The sequence below is a fragment of the Astyanax mexicanus genome, chromosome 2 (genome assembly GCF_023375975.1).
Source record: "Astyanax mexicanus isolate ESR-SI-001 chromosome 2, AstMex3_surface, whole genome shotgun sequence".
NCBI lineage: Eukaryota > Metazoa > Chordata > Actinopteri > Characiformes > Acestrorhamphidae > Astyanax > Astyanax mexicanus.
In genome coordinates, this window is record NC_064409.1 from 8709780 (window position 1) to 8736954 (window position 27175).

Genomic DNA, 27175 nt, shown 5'->3' on the forward strand with positions numbered 1-27175 from the left:
AAACACATGCTGTTTGCTGTTCACAGAATCATGTTTCAGAATGTATTAAATGGATTTAGCCTAATCTAAGTCTAATCTGGCCTTTCTTATTTCTACTTTAAATCTTATCAATGATTTGCAGGCTGTATGTAAAAGTCATCTCTTTACTGCAGTCATTGGCGATGATATAGCTTTAAATCAGTCTAATGACAGTTACATTTACTTGTATCACAACCTCCAAGAGCCCCAAATAACAGCAAGCAAATGCAAATTCAACACTTGGAGTCAAATCCAGACCTTAATCTCTCATGAAATATAGACTGAACAGATCACACTTGGCCATGGAACTGCTTATCAGTTTATTAGTTGGTCAGATATTTTATAACCTGTGAGGAACTGAAATGGAGGAACATACTGTAAGAGTGACTTTAATAAAGTATTAAATGTAGTAATTCACTTTCTTTTTAGATAATTTGTGGTGGTGTTACAGAGGCAAAATGTGAAATAAAAAATTGTGTCACTGTCCAAATACTTATAGAACTGATAATTATACTTAAAGCAAAAAAAAAAAGAAATACAGCTCTGGAAAAAATAATGAGACCACTTCAGTTTCTGAATCAGTTTCTCTGATTTTGCTATTTTTAATAGCCCAAATAAAATATTGTCATTTAGAGCATTTATTTGCTGAAAACCAGAAATGACTGAAATTATGAAAAAGATGCAGAGCTTTCATATAACTTTCAAATAATGAAAAGAAAACAAGTTCATATTCATTAAGTTTTTCCTCCACCAGTCTTACACACTGCTTTTGGATAACTTTATGCTGCTTTACTCCTGGTGCAAAAATTCAAGCAGTTCAGTTTGGTTTGATGGCTTGTGATCATCCATCTTCCTCTTGATTTTATTACAGAGGTTTTCAATTCGGTAAAATCAAAGAAACTCATCATTTTTCATTTTTTCAACATTGTTAATTTTTTCCAGAGCTGTATATGTATATGAATAGCAACCTGACGTACAATAAATAAGAAAGCTGGTTTTCAGAAGCAGAGTGATATGAGTAATGAGGGCTGTGTTTGTGTATGGATATATTAAGAAAATGTGAATGTATTCTTAATTATTTTTAACTTAATAAACAGTGTAACTGATTTATCATGTGTTTAATTAAAGAAGAAATGTATAACTGGTAAGCATAAAAATAAAAACTTTTATCAGATGTCTATCAGAGCTCTAAATGCATGGCTTGGTGTGAAACAACGTTGCTGTTGTTTAAGTTATTGCAATGCAACATTGTCTTAGGTCATCAAAACTGCGGTTATTTTTAGAGAGAGGGGAAGCATGAAATTAAAATTAAGAATGCAGACGCATGAGGAATTGCATCCACCACTGCTGCATTATATTAATGCGTTGCTCGTAAGCCCCGCGACATGTCGTTATGGAAATGAACCCGCAGCTGATACGGTTGACCATGTGCTTATGGGTGATCGGCAGGCAGGTGGTCATGGTGCAGAGGGTGAGTGGGTGACTGGTGCCGGGTGTTAGCGGCAGGGGTAGTGGCGGGTGTGGGAGAAGAGGTGGTTAGGTGTGTGTTAGAGGGAGGGGTGGGGGTGGAGGGGGGGTGGGGCTGGAAGCTAAAGTGGTTATACTCTACCGTCCGTGACATTCTCATGTGTGTTTCCTGGATCGTCTCTGTTCAAACCCACCAGGGATTCGCTTAGTGCTGTAACCAAGGCAAATGCATTTACTTCCAGATGGCACATATGATGTGTTCATCATATGGTATTGCATGTGTGGGGACCATAACAGTTCACTTAAAGAAATGATAAAATGTGTGTTATTCAATGGCAGTTGAGTAGATTTGGGTTTGAACAATTGATACATTTGCAAGAAAAAGTATGTGACGCCTTTAGGATTATACTTGGATTTCTGCATTAATTGGTCATTAAATGTGTTCTGATCTTCATCTAAGTCACAATAGACAATAGACAAACGCAGTCTGCTTAAACTTATACCACACAAAAAAATGATATGTTTGCATGTTAAAATTCACAGTGAGGGGGAGGAGAGATAATTGGAGCCTGTCTGCTTAAACTAATACCACAGAAAAGAGAATTATATGTTTTCTTGGTTTTACCGAACACAACATGTTAACATTCACAGTGAGGGGGGTTAGTGTACACACTAAGAAAAGTAAGTACAGATTTGTACTTAAAAGAGTACAAAGCTTGTCGTTGGGGCTGTACCTTATATTGAGGTACAAAAAAGTACCTTTCAGTGAAAGTCCTTTTTTGTACCCATGGTTTTTGTGCCAGTAAAGATTATAAAGATTATAAACATTATCATCAACTGAATATGGCTCAAAAACTTGATGATCCAAAATTATAAAAAAAAATGTGCAATTAAAATATATATTATTTATTAGTGCAGTGATACAGAATACTGAATGTACCTTTTGGCTGGTTAAATGGTACAAATTTGTACTTATTGCTGTTAGAAATTACTTTGTACTTCAGAGGGAACAAATCTGACCCTGTAAAGACCAATATTGTACCTTTGAGGGTACAATAATGAGTAGTGTACCTTTGCGTACAAAAAAGTACTCATATCGTACCTCTGTTTTTTAGAGTGAATGTTTATGAACCCCTAGGCTAGTGACATTTCTAAGAGATAATTGGAGCCAGGAGTCAGCCAACCTAAAGTCCAATTAAAGTGATGAGAGTAGATTTGTATAAAAACACACAGTTTTAAGTTTGCTGTTCTTAAGAAGCATTGCTTGATGTGAATCATCCCTCACGCAAAAGAGCTCTCAGAAGACCATCTACGTTCAGGACTTGTTGACTTGCATGAAGCTGGAAAGGGTTAAAAAAGTATCTCTAAAAGCCTTGATGTTCTTGTGTCCACAGTAAGACAGACACTCTACAAATGGAGAAAGTTCAGCACTGTTTCTAGTGAAGAGAAATGGTTCAAAATTCCTCTTAACCGTTGTTCAGGTCTGATCTGCAACTACTGGAAACGTTTGGTTGAGGTTTTTGCTGCCAAAGGAGAGTCAACCAGTTATTAAATCCAAAGGATCACATACTTTTTCCACCCTGCACTGTTTATGTTAACATGTTGTGCTCAATAATACCATGCAAACATATCATTTTTGTGTGGTATTAGTTTAAGCAGACTGTGTTTGTCTATTGTTGTGACCTAGATTAAGAGCAGAACACATTTAATGACCAGTTTATGCAGAAATCTAAGTATAATCCCAAATGGTTCACATACTTTTTCTTGCAACTGTATGTTAACTTTACCAGGTATGTGATATTATCAGTGAACTATATATTGTGTGTACCAGGTATTATAAAAAAAAAAGATATGCTGAATTGTACATTTAGACAAAATATTACTGCATGCATGTGGTAATAAACAAATATCCTTAGCATAAAGTCCAGAAGAGCAAAGAATTTGTTAGCAGAGACAACAAAAAAGTTTTGTAAAACATGCAAAGATGAGCAAATAAGCAAGCAGGAACTTAAGAAGGCTTTATTCAGAAAGAAAAATAATATACAGTACATGCAACTCATGAGTTAATTAAAATTAAAATAACACATAACATGCATGCAATCAAGAACAGAACATAAACTAGACACAGACTATTATTTTTATTATCTAGGAGAGCATCACAGATCACTGAGAGAGAGAACTGCTTCTTTTTTCCGAAAACATGCCTGTAATTTATATACTACTGGAACCTTCTCTTAGGAGTAGAAATCAAATAAAATGATAATGTACTGTTTATATTTTATGGTATATTTTATATTTTAGTAAAACAAAAATGTACTGTGAATGTTGTGTCTGTATAGCTGAACATCATAAACCCACTTTACACACCTGTCTGGCCTGTCTGGAGGCACCTGTCTGAAACTCGATTTATTTACATTATTGGGGTTTGCCAAATACAGTTTTTTTCCATGTTTAATAAATATATAGCCACAACTATCTATGTAATTATCTAAGATACCAATTTTAACCTATACAATTTATTTACCTCTCTTAAATATGTGTTAATAACACATAATCATGCTCAAACTGTGAAACAAATATCCCAATTTCTCTATGAAGCCTAAAATACTGGCATGTAGGCTGGAATACATGTAGGCCTCTTGAGTTCTAGGGATACGCATTTATGTTCATTTAGTGTGATCTACTGGATCATATCATTTTATATATTTTTCCAACATTCAATTCACTAATTATGGCCAATATTGCACTGATACGAATACTTAATTTTATCTCAACACACCGCTAAAAATGATAAGGCTAGTCAACCTAACACTCTTCAGAAAAACAGAAAACAAGAGTTGGACTCCTCTCAGAGATGGTGTCGTGATGCCTTATTTCCATGCATTTTAATAAAAGAGAATGCAAGCATGCGACAATAAAAAAAAAATAGGAAATGAAACAGACTGCTAGCAGAAAGACAGAAAGCACACAGCATTCATGTTAGTAGAACCAAGTTGAATAGTAGGACATTTACTAAATTCAAGTATCATTACTTCAACACACCATTTAACATGCTGAAATATTTGGATATGCATCAAATGATTGAAAATGTTAAAACAGACATATAAATAATACACAGAAAAAGACAGAAAAAGACAGGATGACATCCAAATAAAAGCTGAAGGAAATGATTGAAAGCTCGTATCCCAGAAGAAAAGCTCGAGGTAATAAAAGTTACCTTCACTATCAGACATTGTGCCCTGCAGGTCGTCCATGAGCACGTAGCCACGCCCTCTGGCAGCGTCCTCCCTGAGATGCTGTTGCTGGGGGTCCTGGAGGGAGATGCAAGACCCAAACTGGTCGCGGGAGTCTGCGGATATAGGCGGGAGCGGACCTGCAGACGCCCGTGCCATACCCATCGGCTGACCCACTGGACTCAGCGGGCTCTCCTCCTCAGAGTTTTGTGCCACAATTGGGATTCGCCCACGTCCACTCTGGCCAATAGGCAGACTGGTTGGCTTTGTTCTACCTGATGGTGTCTGATAGGATGACGTTTCTGAAGAAGGGTCGACCTCTGCTTTTAGCCTCAAGGAAGAACTGGAGGTATCCCTTTTTAAGGACAAGTCCAGGCCATACACTGAAGAAGGTCTGGAGGAAGGCCGGGATCGGCTCCCGCTAGGATACGAGGAGTCTTCTCCCAAGGATGACCTCACACTTGGACTCAGGTTCAGACTCTGACCTAAATTGAGCGAACCAGCTAGATTGGCCCCTAGTGTTGATCCTAGGTATTTTTGCTGCTCTGCAATGTTCTTTCGAAGGCCAAAGGTGATCTCATCTTGCAGTAATCTGCTTGACCTTGGTGAAGGACCGCTAGACCCCAGGTAACTGCTGTAGTCTGTTTCTAAGCTCCTACTGTCCTGGATGGAGGAGTATTTCCCGATGTTGCCGGCAGTTTTGTGTTTCTGGTAGAGTGCAGATGTCGGAAGCTGCTTGGCCGCCTGCTTTTCCAGGGTTAATCTGCTTATGCTGTATTTCTCTGTCTTTGGGAAGGCTCTATAGCCTGCTCCAGTTACACTAGTGCTAGGGGTATAATGATGTGAAAGGCCAGCCAGCTGCTCTAAACTCTCAGTGCCTCCTGTACTCCTCCTGAACTCCTGCTTCAGCTGCTGCTTTAGAAGCTTCAGCTCGTACGGTTCTTCCATCGCGTCCTCATCTTCTTGGGTTTTTCCATAAGTATGAAGCCTCGAGGAGCTGCCAAGGTAATCTGTGCCCACATCTGCTGCTGTGCGTCTGAGAAGACGTTCTGCTTTGGCCAGCTCCCTCTCAGCAATTCCATAACTTGTGGACGACAGGCCAGATGTGCTCTTAGAAAGTTCTGCAGCATCTTCTAAGAGCAAATAACTTCTGGGTGTTTGGTGATGTTGCTCCAGGTCACCGTAGAAAGAGTCTGCTGAGACGTTTGACATTGGACTTCCAGCCATGCTGCCGCTACGTTCTTCTAGGGCACGCAGATCAAGATGATTGCCATATTTGCCACTGAGATAGGATGAGGTATCATAGTTGGTGGACACTTTGGTGGCATCAAGCTCAGACAGAAGTGCAGCCTGTTGTCTGGCCTTTTGCTGCAGAAGCAGCATCTGGTGGTAGCTCTGCTGCTGAGACGCGGTTAGAGAGGGCACAGACGAGTAGATGGACTGGGACTGGTAGGGCTGTTGAGACTGGTACAGGGATTGCTGATACTGTGGGTACTGGGAGTACTGGGAATACTTGCCATACTCATGCTTGGTCTGTGGAGGAACAAAGTCATCCAGTTCAGACTGTGGTGCAGTGCGGGGTCTCTCAAGTCCATGTCCACCTACCTCCTCCACACCTCCACCCCTTCTTGTCTCACGAATGTTGCTCACTTCACTGTCGGACATGTAGTCACGGTCTTCTGCAACGCTCTGCAGATATGCCCTTTCCCTCTTCTCTCTTTCTTTGAGTAAGGCATCTTTCCTCCTGTTGATGCCCATCTCTAGGTATCGCAATTTGGCATCTATCTCTTTCTCTTCCTCATCTAGTTCAGCCTGCTTCTTGCGAAGTTTAGAGGACTCGCGTTCTACCAAGTCCAGTTCACGATCAATATCCTGCAGGATTTTTGCCCTTGCCATGTTGGAGCTTCGGCAGAGGCGACGTCGGGCGGAGGCAGTGCTGTAGGCAGCTTGGCCTGCATTGGCAGCCTCCTCTTCTGAAGGTGGGTTAGGAAGGGTTCTCTTTACTTTTTTCTGAGTGCCAGAGGGGGTGCCACCTGGAGATCCTTTACCCTAACAAGATTAAACAAATTCAAAGGTTATCAATATTATACATATTGATTACAGTGCATTGTAATCAAGGCTTAAAACATACTAATTCAAATACAAATGTACTATTTTTTGGTACTGAAATTTGTTACTATTAAATTTTAGACTATCTTAAACTAAGGATGGGAGGGAAGGAGATCTAGCAGGGAGAGCCGATAAACAGTAATAAACAGTCATTTTGTACAATCTACTTACATGAATTAAATGGAATACAGCATCTTGCATCGCTTATTACACCTGGTATCAGTTTAATAACACTTTAAATATATTCTGTATGAAAGATTTGAGCTATATGCTAAAAAAAATAGCTTTAGTATTTTTTGTCTACCTAAAGACTGACTGCCTTTCTTTGTGTAAATTTAAAGTTAACTTCCTACATACAACATGAGTAAGACTGCCGTAGCAAATTTGTAATAGTTGTAAAAGGCACTACTGAGCTAAATTAACCACTAAAATGCTCTGCTATATTTATGATAACTGCTGAGGTTCCAAATCTGACAGAATTAGCACTGTTGAAGTAAGTGTATTGTGCTTTAATGATTTGTTGGCTGTGATGTTAAAATCTTATACTGTTATAAAAATGTTTTTAAATTATTTTTTTTGCTTAAATATCAAGAAAAAATGCGTGAAGACAATGTTATTAATTCTTTAAGATTAAGGTATTTGGTTTTAAGATAAATTACTAATTTTGTAATATGATATTCGTTGCATTCCTTTTTAAAACAGAAAAAGGTTCATCAAACTAAAAACATAACATGCATTATATAGTACTGTATCTATTATCATGTAGAGTAGGATTAAGGAAATAAGGAAATTAAGAAATTAATATTGTACAATACTTTAAGGCAAAATGTGTATAAAAATATGTACTTACGGTGTAACTCTCAGAATACTGGAAATTGGCTGCAGCTCTTTCCTCTGCAGTTGGGCTCATGGGTTTGGGATCAGACATTGATCTCTGCATGACTTTGGGTGCCCTGGGACTACCAGGAGGAACTTTGGATGGGTCTGCAGCAAGCATTTTCTGTGGGCTGGTGTCTCCTAGAGATTTCTCATAGGACACAAACTCAAGGGATTTGCTAGGAGACATACAAGGAGATATTGGGGAATAGAGGACTTTTGGAGATTTGGGAGGGGCTGAGGAAACCTGAAGAGTGGAGGTTTCCGCTTTAAGATGCGGAGACTGGCTAATCTCTAATGGGGTAGGACGTCTCTTAGGGGAGGAGGTGTCAGAATCAGGATAATCAACCCTGGTGTCTGTCTGCACTGTGTGACCTCTAAGCGTTCCGCCGGAATCTGTCTGCACTGAGATTTCTGTGAGGGCCTGCACTGAAACTCCACCTCTCTCACCTGTGCTGAATTTACCACCTCGTGGCCTGCTACGTCTCCCTCGAGCAGGAACCTCCCACTCGTCCTGATCCTCATCATCTGTCTGAACACTGCTGTCTACACTCTTCTTGGCACTCTTCTTTTTCCTTCCTGCAGTGTAAGCCTTCTCTGCGTTGTCCTCTTCATCGGTCTGACAGCCGCTGTCCATCTTTTTGTCAGTCCCCACGACGAGAGCGTGCGGCTGCTCATGGATCTCACCTGGATACATCTGCCTGTATTTCTGCTCCTCCAGCTGCCGTCTAAGCTGCTCTTGGAGCCTCTGAATCTGCTCCAACTGCTCCTGTTGTTGAGCATATGTCTCTTTTTGCATCATGAGGTGAGCTTGCCTCTCTTCTTCCTGCTGGCAAAGAATCTGCTGCTTCATGGCCTGTAGCTCCTCTAGTTCTTTCTGCACCAGGAGTTGCTCCTGCTCCCGGAAACGCTGAATCTCTTGCCTCTCCCATTCTAGTTCCTCTGCAAGACGCTGTTGTTTGATCTTCTCTAGCTCTAGAATTTCACGCTCCATCTGATACTGCTCATCACCTGGAACCATGGGGGATGACAAGGCCTCTAATGAAGCTGCAATTGCCTCCAGTGAGGCATCTGTGTAGTCCAGTGGTGCTGCTGTGGTTATAGTAGGAGCTACCTCTGAGAGGCCAGTGGAAAAAATGTCCTTGGAGACACCTGTCTCCAGATTCAGGGGCATGTCGTCCTGCTCCTGAGCTGTAGTCACAGTAATGGTGGAGAGGAAGCTGTGTGATCTAGTGAGAGGCTGGCTCTGCAGATTTGATAGTGATGGCATTGTGTCGCTCGTATGCATGCCTGACAGAGTGTTGTATGTTGTACTGAATATTGATCCAGGTTGAGTAGTTATGGCATATGTCGAAGGAACGGGAGCTGCTACAGAAGAGTAAACAACACCATTCGAAGACCTCAGGACACTGGGAACTCCAAAGGGAATTCCAACAGAAGATGTTATTCTTGCCTGGGAGTACTGTGGGATTGTAATTCCAGTAAATGCTCCTGTGGATTTGCTTGAGTAGTCCACAGCTTCACCTGTCGAAAATGTATACCATAAGTAGTGAATTCAGTCCAAAAACATTTGAAAAAAACAAAAACAAAAACAAGAAAGCCATGCATTGTCCAAATAATGTCTTGTGCCAGGGACATGCAAAACCCCAAATATGACATACTGCATGCAGACATGGGATTGGAAAATTGGGATATTGTAATATGAAAAATATATATACATACATACATATACTGTAAACATGCAAAAAAAAGTCCAATGAACAAAAAAAAGCACAACACGCAACACGATGTTTCAGCTTAAAATAAGCAGTGGTAACTCAAAATGACACCGGTGGGAAAGATCTGTAATATCACACTGACCTGCCACAGACATCTTTCCAGATGTTAGGTCAACAGCACCTTCCACTGTCCCATTGTAATTATAACTATTCTTACTCTTGTACAAAAAGAGACCGGCCTCGGCCAAATTTGTGTCTGACATTGAGGGTTTGATTCCACCAAGTCCTCTCATACCATATGGGGATCGATCATATTGGTAGTGGTCATCCCTGTAGCCAAAGCGATCTTCAGGCAGGGGAGTTGGGGGTGGTTGATTTGCACAACTACCTGTGAATGGAAGCTTGTAGACAACATCACAGCAGACTGTCCGCCTTCCTGCTGTTAGGTCAACTGGTTTGCCGTCATCCTCTGTAATTACTGCTGTGACCACGTCTGAAGAGGAGCCATCTACAGAAACCATGGTTTGAACAGGCTTCATGGTCGTGAGGTCAACTGCACCTGATATACAGGTTTCCAGTCGAGGGGGAACACTTGTACTAATGCCATTATTTGCAAGTGTTGGAGCTATTGTCACAGGAATACAATGAGTTTTACCTACAGTTGTGGAGAGATTGATTGGTTTTTCTGGTTGAGAATCAACAGGACGATAAACAATTTGTGAAACGGGTTCAAACGATTTAGCTGTTGTGAGCTGGAGAGGCATGGAGGTGGCCTGAGAAAGATCCCCACTGCTGCAGGCGACAGTGGCTGTACAAGTGAGGATGGTGATGCTGTCAGTTACAACAGACACTGAAGACGTGTCAGTGCTCAGGTTTATTACTGATGACTGAACCGCACTCTGCTGCCGTCCATTGCCATCTATAAGAATGGACTGCCGCCTTGACTCTGACGATGACAGATCTATACCTTTTATTCCTGTTTCTGCATCAAGCTTTGGGGTGCGCAGATCGACAACCTCTCCAGGATGATAGGCATGTCCATTCTGTGACTGTACTACCTGAGGTTTCAAATTTTCAGCAGTTACTTGTATCCCAGTGGCTCTAGGAGTAGCGGGTGGAGGTGGTGTTCTTTCATGCACAACAGACACTGTTGTCCTTTGAACTTCAGTAGTAACAAGCTGAACACCAACACTTGGAATGACTGCTGAAGGCTGGGAAGCTGATATAGCTTCATAAACATGACTCATGCTGGAATATACTTTCTCTGGACCACATATTTCTTGTTTTTCTATGGATTCGGTAATTCGTGTGAATGCTAATGGAACTCTCGTTGTTTGTGTTTGCTGTGTTGGCTGTGGCTGTGGTTGTGGTGGTGGTGGTGGTGGTTGCACCTGTGCCTGAGGTTGTGGCTGTGAATAGGCTTGTTTGATAGGTGATGTGGGCTCGTAACTTGTTGGAGCTTGGGTTGTCACACCTTCTACGGGTGAACCAGGTTGAGAGGGCAGAGTGATAACTACATAAGTGTCATGCAAGGTCTTGCCAAACCTAGGGGATGATGGGGATTTGACTGGTGAAGTGGCCCCTGTCCTACTTTCAGCCGAAGGACTCAGATTCAGAGCACTTTCTACAGTGCTTGTGGGGAGTGCACTTGGTCTAGATGGAGCATAAACGCAAGAAATTGGCTGGGCATTTGACATGGGCTTTGGAGCTATGGGTGGCTTCACAGTCTCTCCTGGCCTGTGACTGAATGTCAGGCCTGCAGGGATAGAAGATGGCTTTGGAGGCACGGGAGGTGGAACATGGGGCTTATATGTGGGAGTCATAGGTTGCTGTCTGGGCGCTGCAGTTGGCATACCAACAGGAACTGTTCTTTGGGGAACCTGAGGTGGAATCTTTTTGGGATAAACAGCAGGCTTGGGTAGAGTAGGGGGCGGTAAGGGAGGGGGAACAGGAATGTCAGATTTTTCCTGAGATAAAGTTCTACGTAGAACTACTGGTTTGGGAGGGACGGGTGGAGCAGTTGATATTACACTAGGGACTGTTGGGGTATACTGTGGTACAGTAGGTAAAGGTGCTGTAACTGAGATAGAAGGTCTAGAAACTACATTATTAATGGGATCTATTTGAGTGGAGGCTGAAGACTTTGACAAGTCAACAACATCAGACTGGAAGATCTCATCTGCTTTAGCCATGGCAGCCTGCTGTGGCAGTGATTGTGATGGTGCTACTTCTTGTGATGAAGCCGAATCTGTTACAGGCTCTGAAGCTAGAGGAGCAGCTGGTGGCTTCTGAGGCACCTCAATCTCAAACGACATTGGCTCATCCACAGTAGCAGGTACTGTAGTTGGAGCAGAAACTGGAACTTTTTCGATATCATGTTTTGGCTCTACAGGGCCCTCTTCTCCAGATTCCTCTTCACCAGAGGAGCACTGTGTCACCCTCAGATCAGGAATTGGAAGTATTCTTCTGGGAGGAACAGCCTCTGTTTTTTCAGAAGAGATTACTTCCATGTGCTGTGACGTATCATTCAAATCAGGACCAGACTGGGTTGGACTGGTGCCTGGTGTTAAAACTTTTTTCATAAGTTCTTCATAAGCATCCTCTGCATCTAATAAAGGTTTCCCATCTTTGCCTGACTGGCCAGAGATGCTTGTGGAGATGATATCTCTTTTCGGTTCACATGGGGGACGAGCTGGCTTGGGAACTTCTTTCATGGTATGATCTTCTTTTAGGGGCTGCTCTTTTTGCAGTATCTCTTTCTTTACCTGCATCATGTCCTCATACACTTCATCAGGAGATCTCAGCTTTTTCTGGAAGCCCGATTTTTCTGGAACAGAAATTTTATCTCGTTCCTGCTCCACTTTTGTCTCTTCAACCAGGGACTCATACGCGTAATCTTCGATAAGCATACCACCATAAAGAGACTCTTTCCCAGGTGGGAAATCTACTTTTTCTGTAGTTGGGGACTTTGCTCTAAGCATTATTTCTTCATAGGCTTCATCTGCAGTTTTCAATGCTCGTTTGTCCTTGTTTTCTTTGGACAGATTTTCAGCATGTTGATCATCTGTTGGAGAATACAAAGAGACTGAAGTTGGTAGCTGATAGACTTTTTGGACAGCAGCAATTTTTTCTGGGAGAATTTCAAAACCTTCTGGTTCTGAGTCCATGCTTGGGGAGAAATCTGAGCAAGAGGATCTTCGGATTTCCTCCATCTCCGCTTCTTGCCGCAGTTCCTCTGTTGGAGACGCGTCTTCGATTGGCGAGAGGTTGCTTGGTGGAGTTTTTGGTCGCTCCCTCCTCCTCTGTGCACGTATTTCCTCTTTGTCTTTCTTTGATTTTTTCCCAGAGCCCTTCTGCTTTTCTTGTTCTTTTAGAAGCTCTTCTTCCTCACGCAACTCTTCTTCTTCAGATGAATCTTCAATAGTGGGAAGCATTTGGCCAGGCTGCCGGTGTTTGGCTTTTCTGTGCTGTTTGCCCTCACCACTGGATCGAACATGGCTTGGGCTGCTGCTATCACTGTCTTCATCAAGTGAAGACAGGGAAGTTGGAGATGTTCCAGGAGTAAAGCTGGAAGCATGCAAGCTTGAAGAACCTTCACCTCTGGACCTATCATCAGGAGAATCTGTAAGGCTCTCTGGTTCGTTATCATCTGAAGCCTGGCGAGCAGTTGCTACACTATTGAGTTCGATAGTTTTGAAATGACGGATGCCAGCCCCATTATCTTCAAAAGGCTGCTCTCCTTTTTGTAGTTCCTCAATTTTAGCAACAGAAATGATACTTTTGCGGTCTGGCTCATCCTCAGGACTGATACTGCTCTTTTTGAGAAGACGTCTTGCCTTACCTGATTCACTCTTCTCCTTGCTGTCCTTCTTTTCGTCTTTCTCCAGTTGCTTCTTTTCATGATCCCTGATTTTTTTCCTAATAAGGTTTTCCTCATCAGATGGTGATGCATCCTCGTCAGCACTCATTTCCATGATCTGCTTTCGAATGAAGTCTTCTTCATCTGCGGAACCTTGGCTTTCTCCACCAAGTTTCTTTTTTTCCTCAGTAAGTGGTGAAGAGTCGCATTCGCTACTGTCCTCAAGTTCTGCTTGAATATCTGCTGGGACAAGGAGCTTTTTCTTTTCTTTTTGGGGGACTGCAGCATTATCTGTTTTATCTTGAGCTTCTTCATGTGTGTATTCTTCCTCTATACTGAGATCAGGTGACATTGGCAGCACCTCAAGTCTGCGCCTGGTCTTTAAGGTCCCACTTTGTGATTCTTCATCTTTAGAAGGTGTCGTTTGAGCCTCTAGTATTGGAAGTACCGTGCTTTCCAATCTGGCCAAATCTGAAGGGCTGGTGGGACTGCATTCTTGACTGACTCCTTTGTCATCTTTGTCACTTGGTTCCTTTAATAGTGCTTTGTCTTTGTCAGGCACGGCAACGTCTTTCTTCTGCAATGAAAAGACAAATTAGTATTTTTATTTAAACCATATTATGCAATGATAGTAAAATAGTGTAAAACCATTTCAAAAGGTTTTTTTTTTATTTCTCTAGAAAAGGCCTTTTCTTGTACTATCTTGTACTATCCCTACCTCTACAGCTATTCCAGGGGTGTCAAACCTATCCACATTCGGTCAGTCCTTAAATATCTGATGACATGTGCTTCTGCTTGGTTAGAATGAAAACCTGCAGGTACACCAGAACAATGTGGACAGCGTTGACACCACTAGACTATTTGATACATACACAGTTACCTCTTCCAACTCTTTAGACTTTATCAGTGGCTTCGGATCTTCTTCTTTATTCTCTGAAGTATCTTGAGATTGACCTTCCGAAGAAGAATTGTTTCTATCTAGTTCGCTAGCTACAAGGAGTGGAGGAGCTGGTTCTACTGAAGGATCTAAGGTAAGGGACACACTTTCAACATTAGATTGGGTATCAGTGTTGCTGATAGTAGTAGTTTCTGCCTCGAGAATTACCTCCTTTTCATTTTCATTATGTGTCAATGCTGCAGAGGAACTCGTTAATTCAGTTTGAACTACAGGCTCTTCTTTTGACTGGACCTCTCCTTCTACTAGTATATTCTCTTTTCCATCAGACAGAGTGAGTGGAGATTCTTCTTTAATATCTGGTTGAACAGCTGGTGTGGTCAACAGTTCTGAAGCTTTATTTGAGATTGTGTCTGGAGTTTGTTTTACTTCGCTGTTTTCATCCTTCTCTAGAACTTTCTGAGCACTTACTGCAGATGGTGAGTCATCCTGCTCAACTACACTCTTGTTTTGAGTCTTCATAGCATCAGTGTCTGATTCCACTGCTTGTTCCTCTGAGACTTTGCTCATATATTTAGCTTCACTAACAGAAGAGGATGATGACAACTGCTCTGATTTTACCTGAGAAGGGGAACTTGAAAGCTCAGTCTGTGTTTCAGGGTTACCTTCGTTATTATCGTCTGTAAGGTTTGTAGACACAAAGTCCTGAGAATTTTCTAAAATCTTTTGATTTTGTTCTACTTCAGTATCCTTGTCCATTTTGTCAGTTTTCGCTACATTCTCATGGATTTGCTCGGCACCTAAATCCTCAGTTTTGGGGACAGTCTCTTTTAAGACTTCCTCCACCGGCTGAACACTCTCTGGCAGTGCTTCCTCTATTTTAGGAGCAGCAGTCTCTTGAGGGGCCTGAGATTCTAAGTCTGTTTTGGATGCTGTTGTCTCTTTTATATCTTTAATGTCGAGCGTAACTTCTAGTTCTTGAATGGGTAGTTCAGGAGCAGACATGCTGGTTTGATTTGGGGAGTTTAATTCAGGTTTTTCTGTAGTCTCCTCTTTGTTTTCTGTTTCAATACCTGTAGGAGATTTATCTGTCTTTGTTTCAATTATCTCTTCTTTTTCTATTAGAGTAGCTGGGCTAGATTGATTGTGATTTTCTGTGTTTTCACTATTTCTTTGATCATTTTCTTGTTCATTTTCATGTTCTGACTTATCCTCGCTTTCTTTTTTGTTAACATGCTGTTCATTGTTCTCACTATGCTCACGATCTTCTACTGACTGATTTTGATTTTGCTGTATTATCTCTTTTTCAGTATCACCTATATCTTCTACAGGTGCGATTTTCTCGCTTTCTAGCTTTTCAAGCTGCTCTTGAGCTGATGGGTTTTCTGTTTCGGCCTTTAACTCACTTGCTTCTTGAGGCATAGCCTCATTTTTAACCTCATCTTCAATAATACCAACTACATTTTCAGGATGTGCAGTAATTTCTGGTTCAGTAGACATTTCCAGAGTGATGTTATTAATAACAGCACCATCTTCAGCAACGGAACCTTTGTCTCCTACCTCATCTGCTGCAGGGATATTTCTATCATCTGATTTATTTTCTACACTAGTCTGAGTAATATCTACTGATGCTGGCTCAGCAGCAGACAATTCCTCTGGTGGAACTGGTTCAGGTGGTGAAACCTCCTCAGACCCTTGATCAGATATTAGCTGGTCTGTTTTTGGATCTGAGGCTGGCTTCATGTCTTCATGTGCTTCTGGTACTTGGAATAGACTATCTGGAGTAACCTGAGTCTCAACAGCAGATGCCACATCTGTGTTTTTGGTACTTTCTGTGTTTTGTGATTCAATTTTAGCAATGTCAGCACAATCAGAGGCTACCTCAGCTTCTGAAGCTGGACTAGACTGCTCTTGCTCATTTTGTTCTACCTTCTGGTCCTCAGCAAGAGGCTCAGTTTGCTCTAACATTCCAGCCTGATCAACATCCCCCTCTTTAACATCTGCTGTACCCTCTGGGACACTGCAATCGGATGGAGATGTGGCTGTGTCTGTTTGCTCAGGTGGAGCAGATATGCCCTCTGTGCTTTCAGGTGCAATGTGAAGTGTACCCTCTTCACTTGCCTCGGGTAATACCTGTGCACTCTCCAGTACTGCCTGCGCCTCATCGCGTTTCGCTGCAGCTGACAATACTGGAGGTTTCGCATCGACTGTAGCTGAGTCAAGCTCGGGCTTGTCAGCTGGAGCCTGAGTCAAACTAGGGGTCCTTGTGAGCCCTTTGGCAAGGGCAGGAGTGGCAGTGGGAGCAGGGGATGGAGGGGTGGAGGAGACCGCCCGGGCTGGGGAGGAGGGAGGGGTAGGCTGAGCTTTAGCAGGAAGCTTGGAAGGAGAAGGTGGAGGTGGCATGTCCCCAAGCTGTCCGGAGAGAGCCCTTTGGGTCTGGCAGTTCAGGCATAACCATTCTTTCTGTAAGACAGAAAGAAAAAGGATGGAAATTAAAGCAGCAGTCTTTATGATTATCTATTTTTATTGGAAAACAGTAACATTCAAATGCTCGCTGCAATTACACATTCTCACCAGAGAGGTCTCAAATTCCCCAAATCCCCAAATCCCGAAAACGTATGGACTGTTGCTTTAAGATTTTTTTTCTATTTTTCCCGCCATATTAACACTCATTAGGACTCCGCCTATCACTAGTGATGCCCCAACACCAGGAGGAAAAAAGCATAATAATCCCTGGAAACTTTGTTTTTATTTCCTTTATCTTTTTCATTTTTGTTATTCCTGCTTTTAGCAGGAGGAGAAACCGCAGTAAACTATTCTAATTCTATTCTAAGATATTTTTGCACTTCTGCTTGAACTTGAGCGATTAATTATTCATGATAATGGGCCCTGATAAAAGCTTGCAAAGGCAGAAGTAATGTGCTACCACTGACTGTTATACTGAAATACAAAGACATGCCAAAAGTCATGGAACAGGAACCGTCCCATCAATCTGGCAACCACTATTAGGCATCGCTTACACTCAGATAGCTCACCTTGATACTTTGGATTAATTAACCTTATTGACAAGATAATAGCTCACAACTTAACTTAATAAATGAGGATTTTGACAGGTCAATGTAAGAGAATACAACATAATTACTAATTGAAAACCTCTGGAATATAATATAAGAGGAAGATGGATGATCACAAGCCATCAAACCACCAAACTGAACTGCTTGAATTATTTGCACCAGGAGTGAAAGCATAAAGTTATCCTAAAGCAGTGTGTAAGACTGGTGGAGGAGAATATGATGTCAAGATACATGAAAACTTTGATTAAAAAACAGGGTAATTCTAATGAAATATTGATTTTTGAACTCTTAAAATAAATTTATAAACTTCTTTTCTTTGCATTATTTGAGGTTATTTTGTTATTTCAGCCATTTCTTATTTTCTGCAAATAAATGCTTAAAATGACAATAATTTTATTAGGAATTTGGGAGAAATGTTGTCTGTAGTTTATAGAATAAAACAACAATGTTCATTTTACTCAAACATTAAATAGCAAAATCAGATAAACTGATTCAGAAACTGAGGTGGTCTCTTATTTGTTTCCAGAGTACTGGAATAGAAACAAGACAGTACTTGTACTTCTTCCGAACTGCCATTCAGATCTGCTGTGTGTTTCTAAACTAGCAGGGCGGATAGTAACAAACAGGCAGCTGATGGTTCTGGGCAGAATGAGCTAAATGCCTGTATTTAGGGCCAATTAAATCTGTCAGCAAACAGAGTGGAGTGAACAATAAAAGAGCTGCTGCCTTTAGCTGAATCTCCAGTGCAGGTTTTTGCACTTTTACTTTTTTGTCTAAATTCTGACAAGGATATGTGATCTTCTTGTGAAAGTCATTTCAGCACAGCTTAATTAAAACTTAAATCAGGGATCCCAAGGACAGACGTCTCTAGTTCTGAATCCACTTTCTCTCATTATTCAGTAACTCCACGACCTTGTTTTTTATTTAAGAAAGACGCACTTAAAAAGTCTTAAAAACAGCAACGTATATTAAGACAGTGCGAGCAAGGAAGTGAGGAAGTGAGGAAGTGAGACACTGTTCTAGATACAACGAGCAGCATCAGAGATGAAACGTTATATATCCAGGGTGCAACAAGAACAGCCCAAACAGTGAAATCCTCCCTTGAGGCAGTGGCTGACGTAAATCCTGAACATTTGCTCTCTCACATCTGCGTGCTGAGGAGAGCTGTGCCGTGCGCAGTGTCTCCACGATTCTCCACTGATTTAGCTCTTCCTGTGCCACGGCAGCTTAAGGGACCAGAAAAAAAAAAACAAGGACAATTCCAGGGACTGCCAACCAAGAGAGACGCTGTGGAATCCCCCACAGCCGCCGGTCTAAACAATAAGAGCTAATAAAAAACAAGACAGCAGTAGATAAGAAGACTATTCCATGAAGCAAAGATGAGAAGCCAGGCTTCACAAAAAATGGTAGCATCTACCCTGACATGCCAGATGTCACGAGACAAGGGATTTATATCATGTCCCATGAGTTTTGGCCATAATTGCTGTGGTGTCCTGCGGGATATGCATTTTTTGAGGCCTCCAGCAATGAATGTGGATGCAATTTGTCCAATTAGCACCTACTGAAACATTGTCCACTGTGGGCTCTAATGGCTTCTAAGCCATATTTATTTTAGGTACACAAATGACCCAGTGGTTTGAGAAATGTGACATGGTCGTAAAAAAAAATCAGAAATGAAAAATTCTGACTGAAAAAAATCTGACTTCCATCTGATATTATTTGAGCCCTCGCTCAAACTGATTTAATTCTTGATACGCTGCCATTAACACAGTGGACAGTTTCCAGCCTCACTCACAGGATAACACCTCACAATCTATACAGATGTGGGTTTTCCCAAGCTTTATCCTAAAGTAACTCTATTTTGAGCAGTGCAATTAAATAACTATTTTAGGATAAATAAAGAAGTATTTAAGTTTTTCGTATGTAAGTTATATACAGCTCTGAAAAAAATAAACAGGTTCAGTTTCTGAATCAATTTCTCTGATTTTGCCATTTATATGTATATGTTTGATATATTAAATTGAAAATGAACACTGTTGTTTTATTCTATAAACTACAGACAACAATTCTCCCAAATTCAAAATAAAAATATTGTCACTTAGAGCATTTATTTGCTATTTGCATTTATTAGAAATGGCTGAAATAAAAAGATTATAATGCAAAGAAAACAAGTTCATACTCAAGAGTTCAATATTTGGTGGAATAACCCTGTTTTTTAATCACAGTTTTTATGCATCTTGGCATCTTGTTCTCCTCCACCAGTCTTACACACTGCTTTTGGATAACTTTATGCTGCTTTACTCCTGGTGCAAAAATTTAAGCAGTTCAGCTTGGTTTGATGGCTTGTGATCATCATTCTTCCTCTTGATTATATTCCAGAGGTTTTCAATTTGGTATAATCGAAGAAACTCATCATTTTTAAGTGGTCTCGATTTTTCTAGAGCTGATTTTCCAAAAATAGTTCTTTATGGAAACAAAAGTAAACAATATATAGCACTATAAATAATATACATATAATTTTCCTTTGATCTTTGTTATTAATTCTTTTTTTTTTTCGAGAAACATCAACAAATAAATACCACTGCATGCTTACTAAAATAAAATAAATATATAATCTTCTCACATTATATCACATCACACTATCCAATAAAAACTGGTGAGCAGCAATCTTTGAAAGTAAGCAATCTTACTTAAGGGTAGAAAAAAGGAACCCAGGCTCACCTTATTCGTTGCTCACATTATTCACCAGTAATAAAGCACTCAGTCTGAGCTATGAATGACATTATGTTGTCAGAGCCGATGGAGGGAAAATCATTGCTGGAACTGAATGAAAGCTCATCTCTTTGACTCTAAGGTCACTGGCTGTAATTATGAAACATCAATAGTCATTTTGTTCAATCACTGGCCAATAACAACCAAATACCATAGCATGAGGCAGTCAAGGTCCTTAAGATCCCCCAGAATACAGGCTTCTACAGCTCCATGATCTGATCCATTAAATCCAGCAGGCCAGGAGCCAGAGGGATCACAGCTAACAGGAAATAATGAGAACACAGTGAGCCTCGTGGCCTGCGATTTGGGCTGAAAACCAGGCTCCTCTTCCCCATCACTGATTCTACTACACTTGTGAGTCTGCAGCCACCAGCACACAAATACAGTTTATAATCTTATAGTCTTACAATCTGTATGTAATTTTGGTTTGCACACTACATTACTGATCAGTAACAGGGGGCCACAAAAAAGACCAGGATCTTTTACCAAGTGGAATAACCAAGAAGTCTGTCTGGTCTCTAAAACTATGTTTATAATGCCAGCTCAAATAAGATTTTTGGTGTAAATGTAATATATAGTAGGGGTATGTAATATGGCCCTAAAATAATTTCACAATATTTCATTCAAGAGTATTGCATTACTCTTGGCAATACGACCAAACAAGAATACACTACTACAACAAAATGAAAACTAAATTAAAATTTTATTATTGCATATGATATGATATGGCACATCCCTAACCGAGATATATATAAAAAATAATAATTTTATTAGAATGTTATGATACTAATAATAATGCACTCCAAATATCTCAATATATCCAGGATTAAAGTAAAATAAATGATACTAGACAGATATAATCTGTCTCTAGTAGATATATAATGGGTAATAAGAACAGTGTGATTTTTTCTTTTGCTAAAAACAGTACAAAAGTAGCACCCTGGTGTGATAATTAGAGGTGTGTGATATGGCACAATATTTCAGGGTATAATATCGGTCACAATATTTAAAAATTAATCCATGCAGTTACAATCTGATGGGTACAGATGTGTCTCTGTCAGTTTAAATAGGACTTTAATGTCTTTTGCATCACTTTCCAGCATGTCACACACGTGGAGGTCCAAGAACAGATTTAAAAATACTTTAAGACTTAAAAATTATAAGTTTTTTAAATTAATTAAAAACATTAAATTAAAAAAAACTCTGGAATATAATCAAGAGGTCGATGGATGATAACAGCCATCAAAGCAAGCTGAACTGTCAGAATTTTTGCACCAGGAATGACATAAAGTTATCCAAAAGCAGTGTGTAAGACTGGTGGAGGAGAACATGCAAATATGGATAAAAACTGTGATTAAAAAACAGGGTTATTCCACTAAATACTGATTTCTGAACTCTTAAAACTTGAATGAATATGAACTTGTTTTCTTGCATTATGTGAGGTCTGAAAGCTCTGCATCTTTTTTTTCGTTATTTCAGCCATTTCTTATTTTCTAATCCTCCATAATCTTCTTTTTTCCTGTTTTAGTAATTTTATCAAGTTAAATTATCTCACTCTATTGGTAAATGTGCATTTGGCCTAAACACATCTCTGTTTTAATTCTGTTTTTCTGAGAAAACAGCTTAAGCAAAGGTCAAATAGTAGTAGCAGCTCTTTGATTACAGGAGAAATGCTGCAGGGGTTTATTTCCCACGTTCACCATCTGCCTGATATAAGCAATGAGAACCCTTTAAAGACCTAGAGGGGAATAAAGTGTTTTCTAAAGGTTATCTTGTAGGACATCAGCAATTTACAGAAAACATAATTCAGGTTGGAAGGACAACTTTATTTTGTATCTTTGACTCTTTGTGCTGGATGCAATAGCCAATTCAGAAATAAATGTCTGGATAAAGTAGTGCTGGCCGATTTTCACGATACATGTGCTTGATTAGAATTACAGTTTTAATGTGATTTTCAAAATGGAGTAATCACGATATTACATACAGACATTTTATCTTTTCAGTCTAAAATATCTGAAAACGCTAGTCATTTCTGAAGTGTTTATCCATCTTACACTTGGTTTTCCGGCGCCTCCCACAGATTAACCTGCGCATATTTTCTAAACATTCAGTCCGAGCTCATACCAGAAAAAATCCAGAACTGTTCCAGCACTTTCCACACAAATATCCAGTGGAATAAAGCATTTATTTAGGTAGAAATCAATCCTACAGTTTCTACAAACTGCAGCGTTTTCTCTCTTTCTTTTATGACTTGTTTATTACGTTGTTTCTCAATTTTCAGTCACAAACCCCACGTTCTGAAGTATTACAATTGACTTCTGTAACAAATCTTCTGATAAAATTCTTATTTTGATAATAATTATTATTATGTCAGTTTGAGGGCTGTGCCATATCATATTGTATGCAATAATAAAAAGATTTTTTTATTTTGTTGCAGTAGTGCATTCTAGATTTTTTTTAATTCAGTGTTTTGTGATATCACTAAGAGTATTGTTATCGCAAAAATACCATGAAATATTGTGATATTATTTTAAGGCCATATTGCCCACCCCTAATGCTTAGTGCTGTGTTTATATCAACAGTGTGCTATTACACACACACACTCTCCAAGGACCCTGGGCAGCTTTCCCTTCCACTTGATTTACAAAAGAGACTGAAGTAATTACTGATTTATCTATTTATTGATTATCTACTATACTGTACAATAAAAGCATCTGATATACACTCCAGTTAAAAATATGTGTATTAGTTGCAAGAAAACCATATATTTTCTAAACATTCAGTCCGAGCTCATACCAGAAAAAATCCAGAACTGTTCCAGCACCTTCCACACAAATATCCAGTGGAATAAAGCATTTATTTAGGTAGAAATAAATCCTACAGTTTCTACAAACTGCAGCGTTTTCTCTCTTTCTTTTATGACTCGTTTATTATGTTAATTCTCAAGTTTTAGTCACAAACCCCACATTCTGAAGTATAATCCAGTGTCCATGAGTGTGTAATTTTCTCTAGGGCTGTGTAGACACGAGGTCAGAGTGTGATATGAATGCATGGGCTTTTCAACAATGTTTTGAATCATTGATTCACTCGATTAGTCGACTCAATCCAAAGCATCTCAACACCTAAAACAATTTTATATGTACATTTTTTAAACCTAGTCCTGAACCATTTCTTTGTCATCTGTAGTTAGATTTTTTAGTAGGTGGGAAAATCGATTAAAATTGAAAATCAAAAATTATTTTTAGGCCATAATCGCACAGCACTAGAGTAAAGACGTTCTCAAATATAATACAACTACTACAGAGACTAAGGTGCATTTAATAGTGTGAATGGGATTCTGATACAGCTTTGATTAAATCCCAGAAAACATCCTTTCCTGACATGAAACAAAGGGAAATCTGGAACACGCTGTCAATCTCAGACATGTATGAATGCCTTTTCTTAGATGGTAGTCTGAGCTGTTTGACAGGATTGAAGAGGGCGGGTGTTTTTAGTCCCAGAGAGAGAGAGCTTCCTGTTGAAAGATAAAGTGTGTATGTGAGTGTGTGCGTATGTGTATGTGTATGTGTATGTGAGTGTGTGCGTGTGTGTATATGTGTGTGAAGTCTGGCAATAAATGTGGGAAATGGAGCTAAATTTACCCGCAGCTCTGGCAGTGTGGCTTCTGTTCATCAACAAACGACGCACCCTGTAGTGTAATTCAGTGCGAGGAACGCTGAAGAATAATCACAAGCTCTAGAATCTAAAACTAATAATATATATATGTGCACACATACAAACACACACACATATATATGCAAATGTATATATCTGTACTGGGCAATTGATTTAAAAACCGATTTAATTAGTGTATATACTGTTTCAGAATTATTGCATTGGTCTGTGTTTCTTACATAACATATAACAATGTTAGTTAACAAAAAAATAAATAAATAAATAAATGGCTGCAAATCGTATGCAATAATATCGCCAACATTTTTTAATATCATGAAAAATATTATACCATGAAATAAATATCTTACCATATCACTCACCCCTAATTATCATATCAGGGTACTACTTTTTTAATATTTCTAGGAAAAGTAAAATCCACACTGTTCTCATTTCCCATTATATATCTACTAGAGGCAGATTATATCTGTCCAGTATCATTTATTTTACTTTAATCCCGGATATATGGAGATATTTGGAATGCATAATTATTAGTATCATGACATTCTGGATCATTGATGTCACGCCCTACTCTGTTTGCCTGTGTTTTCTGCGTTTCCCAGTGTGTTTCCCCAGTTATTTTCCGTCATGTGTCTGTAATTTGTAGCTCCGCCCCTCGTTACCTGTCTCCCCAGGTGTTCACTGTTTCATGTTAGTATACATAGTACCCTTTTGTCTATGTTTATCCGTTGGTCTTTGCACCTTCCTCTGTCGTTTGTCTTGCCACGTTTATATTAGTTCTTTCCACGTTTCTTAGTTTATCGGTTATTCTCTGTTTATTCCGTGTTTCTTTCTCTAGTTTGTTTCCTTGTTTATTTCTTGTTTATATTTAAGTTTATTTCCTTGTATATATATCCCCAGCCCGGATTAGTTATTATCTGTCTTGATTAGTTCTTGGTTATTTTCCCTGTTTGTTTATGTATTTATATTTCCTCGTTTATTCCTTATTTGTTTGTTTATTTGTTATTTATTAAATCTTGTCTTACCTGCTTTTACATCCGCCTCCCGTCTGCTCCCTTTGTTACAATTGACTTCTGTGGCAAATCTGATAAAATTCTTATTTTGATAATAATTATTATTATCTCAGTTTGAGGTCTGTGCCATATCATATTGTATGCAATAATAAAAAGTAATTTTCATTTTGCTGCATTAGTGTATTCTAGAAATATATATTTTTTTAATTCAGTGATTTGTGATATCGCTAAGAGTATTGTTAGCGCAAAAATACCATTAAATATTGTGATATTATTTTAAGGCCATATTGCCCACCCCTAATGCTTAGCGCTGTGTTTATATCAACAGTGTGCTATTACACACACACACACACACACACACACACACACACACGCACACTCACACACTCCAAGGACCCTGGGCAGTTTTCCTTTCCACTCTATTTACAAAAGAGACTGAAGTAATTACTGATTTATCTATTTATTGATTATCTACTATACTGTACAATGAAAGCATCTGATACACACTCCAGTTATAAATATGTGTATTAGTTGCAAGAAAACCACTTGAAGGTCTCTACTAAAAATACTAAATAAAAAAAATAACATTTTTAATACTAATTATTTTTTAATGTTCACAGTATTACCTCAAATATTGTTTAATTTTGTGGGGCAAAACAAAACCCCTATTTATAATACATACAGGAGAAAATGAAACTTCTTTATTCCATTATTATTCATTTATAAAGCAGCAGTTAAAGCATGCTAAATAATATAATAATAAAAAAGAATAGAATTTCAGGAATGTTTTGGTCACACCAACCAGCACTCACTGTTCATGTGTCTCTTTAGCCAGCTCACCATGCAACACACACACACACACACACACACACACACAGACAGTCTGCAACACAAACACATAAAACTGCATGAGTCAGGTTTCCTCCTCCAGGTGGGTGAGAGCAGGTTGAACAGGTGAAATGGTGAACAGGTGTGAAAGGCCAGCATGGCTGGGTTATTGTTCTCCTGAATAAGCCTTTGTTCTCATTTCCTGTCCTACTTTAATACTTTTATTCACCATTATTTCTTATTTATAGTATTTTTGTAGCACTGGCTAATAGAAACAAAACTACATTAAGTAATGTACCAAATAAATACTCACACATTACAATGCACACATCTAAGAATGTCTATTTTATTTTCTGCTCTGTTTTCATACATTTCAACTATTTCATACAAGTTGCACTGGATTATAAGGCACATTTTAAGTGACAATAGTGAAGAACAAGGGTTTGGACATGTTTCCCTTCTATTTCAGCAGCTCTAAGTAAACAAAACAAAAGTCCTAAAAACAAAAAAAACATTTTCTTTCAATGTCAAACGAGCACCAGATGTTAATCTACACAGATTTCTCTCCTGAAAACTGTTTATTTGGGTGAGTAAAGCACTTTTTGAAGCATAATTTATTTACAATAAGCTTATATTTCCAATATTTTCAACAGTGCTGTTAGCAGCAGTGCTAGCCATGGTTAGCTGCGCTTAGCTCTAGTAAATGCTGCCTGGCAACGCTACACTAAGGAACCCTGAGTGTTCCTGTAAGAAAGGGCTCTATCAACTAGCTCTTTGTCCCAAGTAGCTAGTTTTAAAACGGTAAACAAACAGGATAGAGTTCAATATTCTCACCTCTGAACGACGAAAGAGCTAGCTTTAGATTAGCGGTTAATGCTAATACTGCATCAGCCTTGGTGCTAGAGAAACTTCACTGGAACTACTTTATAAAGCTGTACTTTAGCAAAGTGGCTTTACTGCTCCTTAAAACCTGACTTGTAGAATTCATAAGCTACATAAGGATGTAGCCTTATAAGGATTATAAGGCGCACTGGTGATTTTTGGGAAAATTTTTAAGATTTTAGGTGCACCTAATAGTGCAAAAAATATGGTACCAAATATTTAGCAACGTAGCTTTTCTGCTGAAAATGGTTAAAAAATGTTCTTCTAATGTAAATTACTGTATAATTTATAATGAAGAATATTGTGCTTCAATATTAAATATGTTACCATTTTAAAGTTTGTTTAGTTTTCATTTAGCTTTCAGTACATCCCTACTATTATTATTACAGTGTTGCATTTTGTAAGTGTCATCTATTCCAGCTAGACAGGCTGCTCATGTACACAGTTTACCTTCTACGACCCCACTACACCCCCCAACCCTTCCCCCACCCAGATACACACACTTTTCTCCTGACTTCTCGTATCCGTTTCCCCCTCCTACCATCCTCTCCTGATTATCAAACTGCAGTAGGTCTCTATGTAGCATCTTCCTGTTAGAATAGGTTTGGCATTGCAGCGACTTCCTGGTGTGTGTGTCTGTTTATGTGTATATGTGTGTGTGTGTGTGTGTGTGTGTGTGTATACTGTATGTGTGTGTGTGTGTGTGTGTGTGTGTGAGCACTTGCTGCTTGACTGGCTAAATGACTAACAACTCTCTAC

General features: G+C 39.4%; 1 protein-coding gene across 10 annotated transcripts in view; it reads right to left on the minus strand.

The window, feature by feature from the left end:
* pcloa (piccolo presynaptic cytomatrix protein a) overlaps positions 1-27175 on the minus strand; it is a 90285-nt gene that overhangs the window by 45022 nt on the left and 18088 nt on the right. For 4 of the 10 annotated variants that reach the window (XM_049473306.1, XM_049473305.1, XM_049473304.1 and 1 more), the window contains exons 4-8: positions 14161-16638; positions 9564-13857; positions 7678-9227; positions 4703-6767; positions 1628-1696 (exon numbers count right to left, since the gene is read on the minus strand). In XM_049473306.1, the coding sequence (XP_049329263.1) occupies positions 1628-1696; positions 4703-6767; positions 7678-9227; positions 9564-13857; positions 14161-16638 (10456 nt within the window). The remainder of the gene's footprint in view (positions 1-1627; positions 1697-4702; positions 6768-7677; positions 9228-9563; positions 13858-14160; positions 16639-27175) is intronic. The other 6 variants (XM_049473310.1, XM_049473309.1, XM_049473308.1 and 3 more) reach the window with 2 other exon arrangements.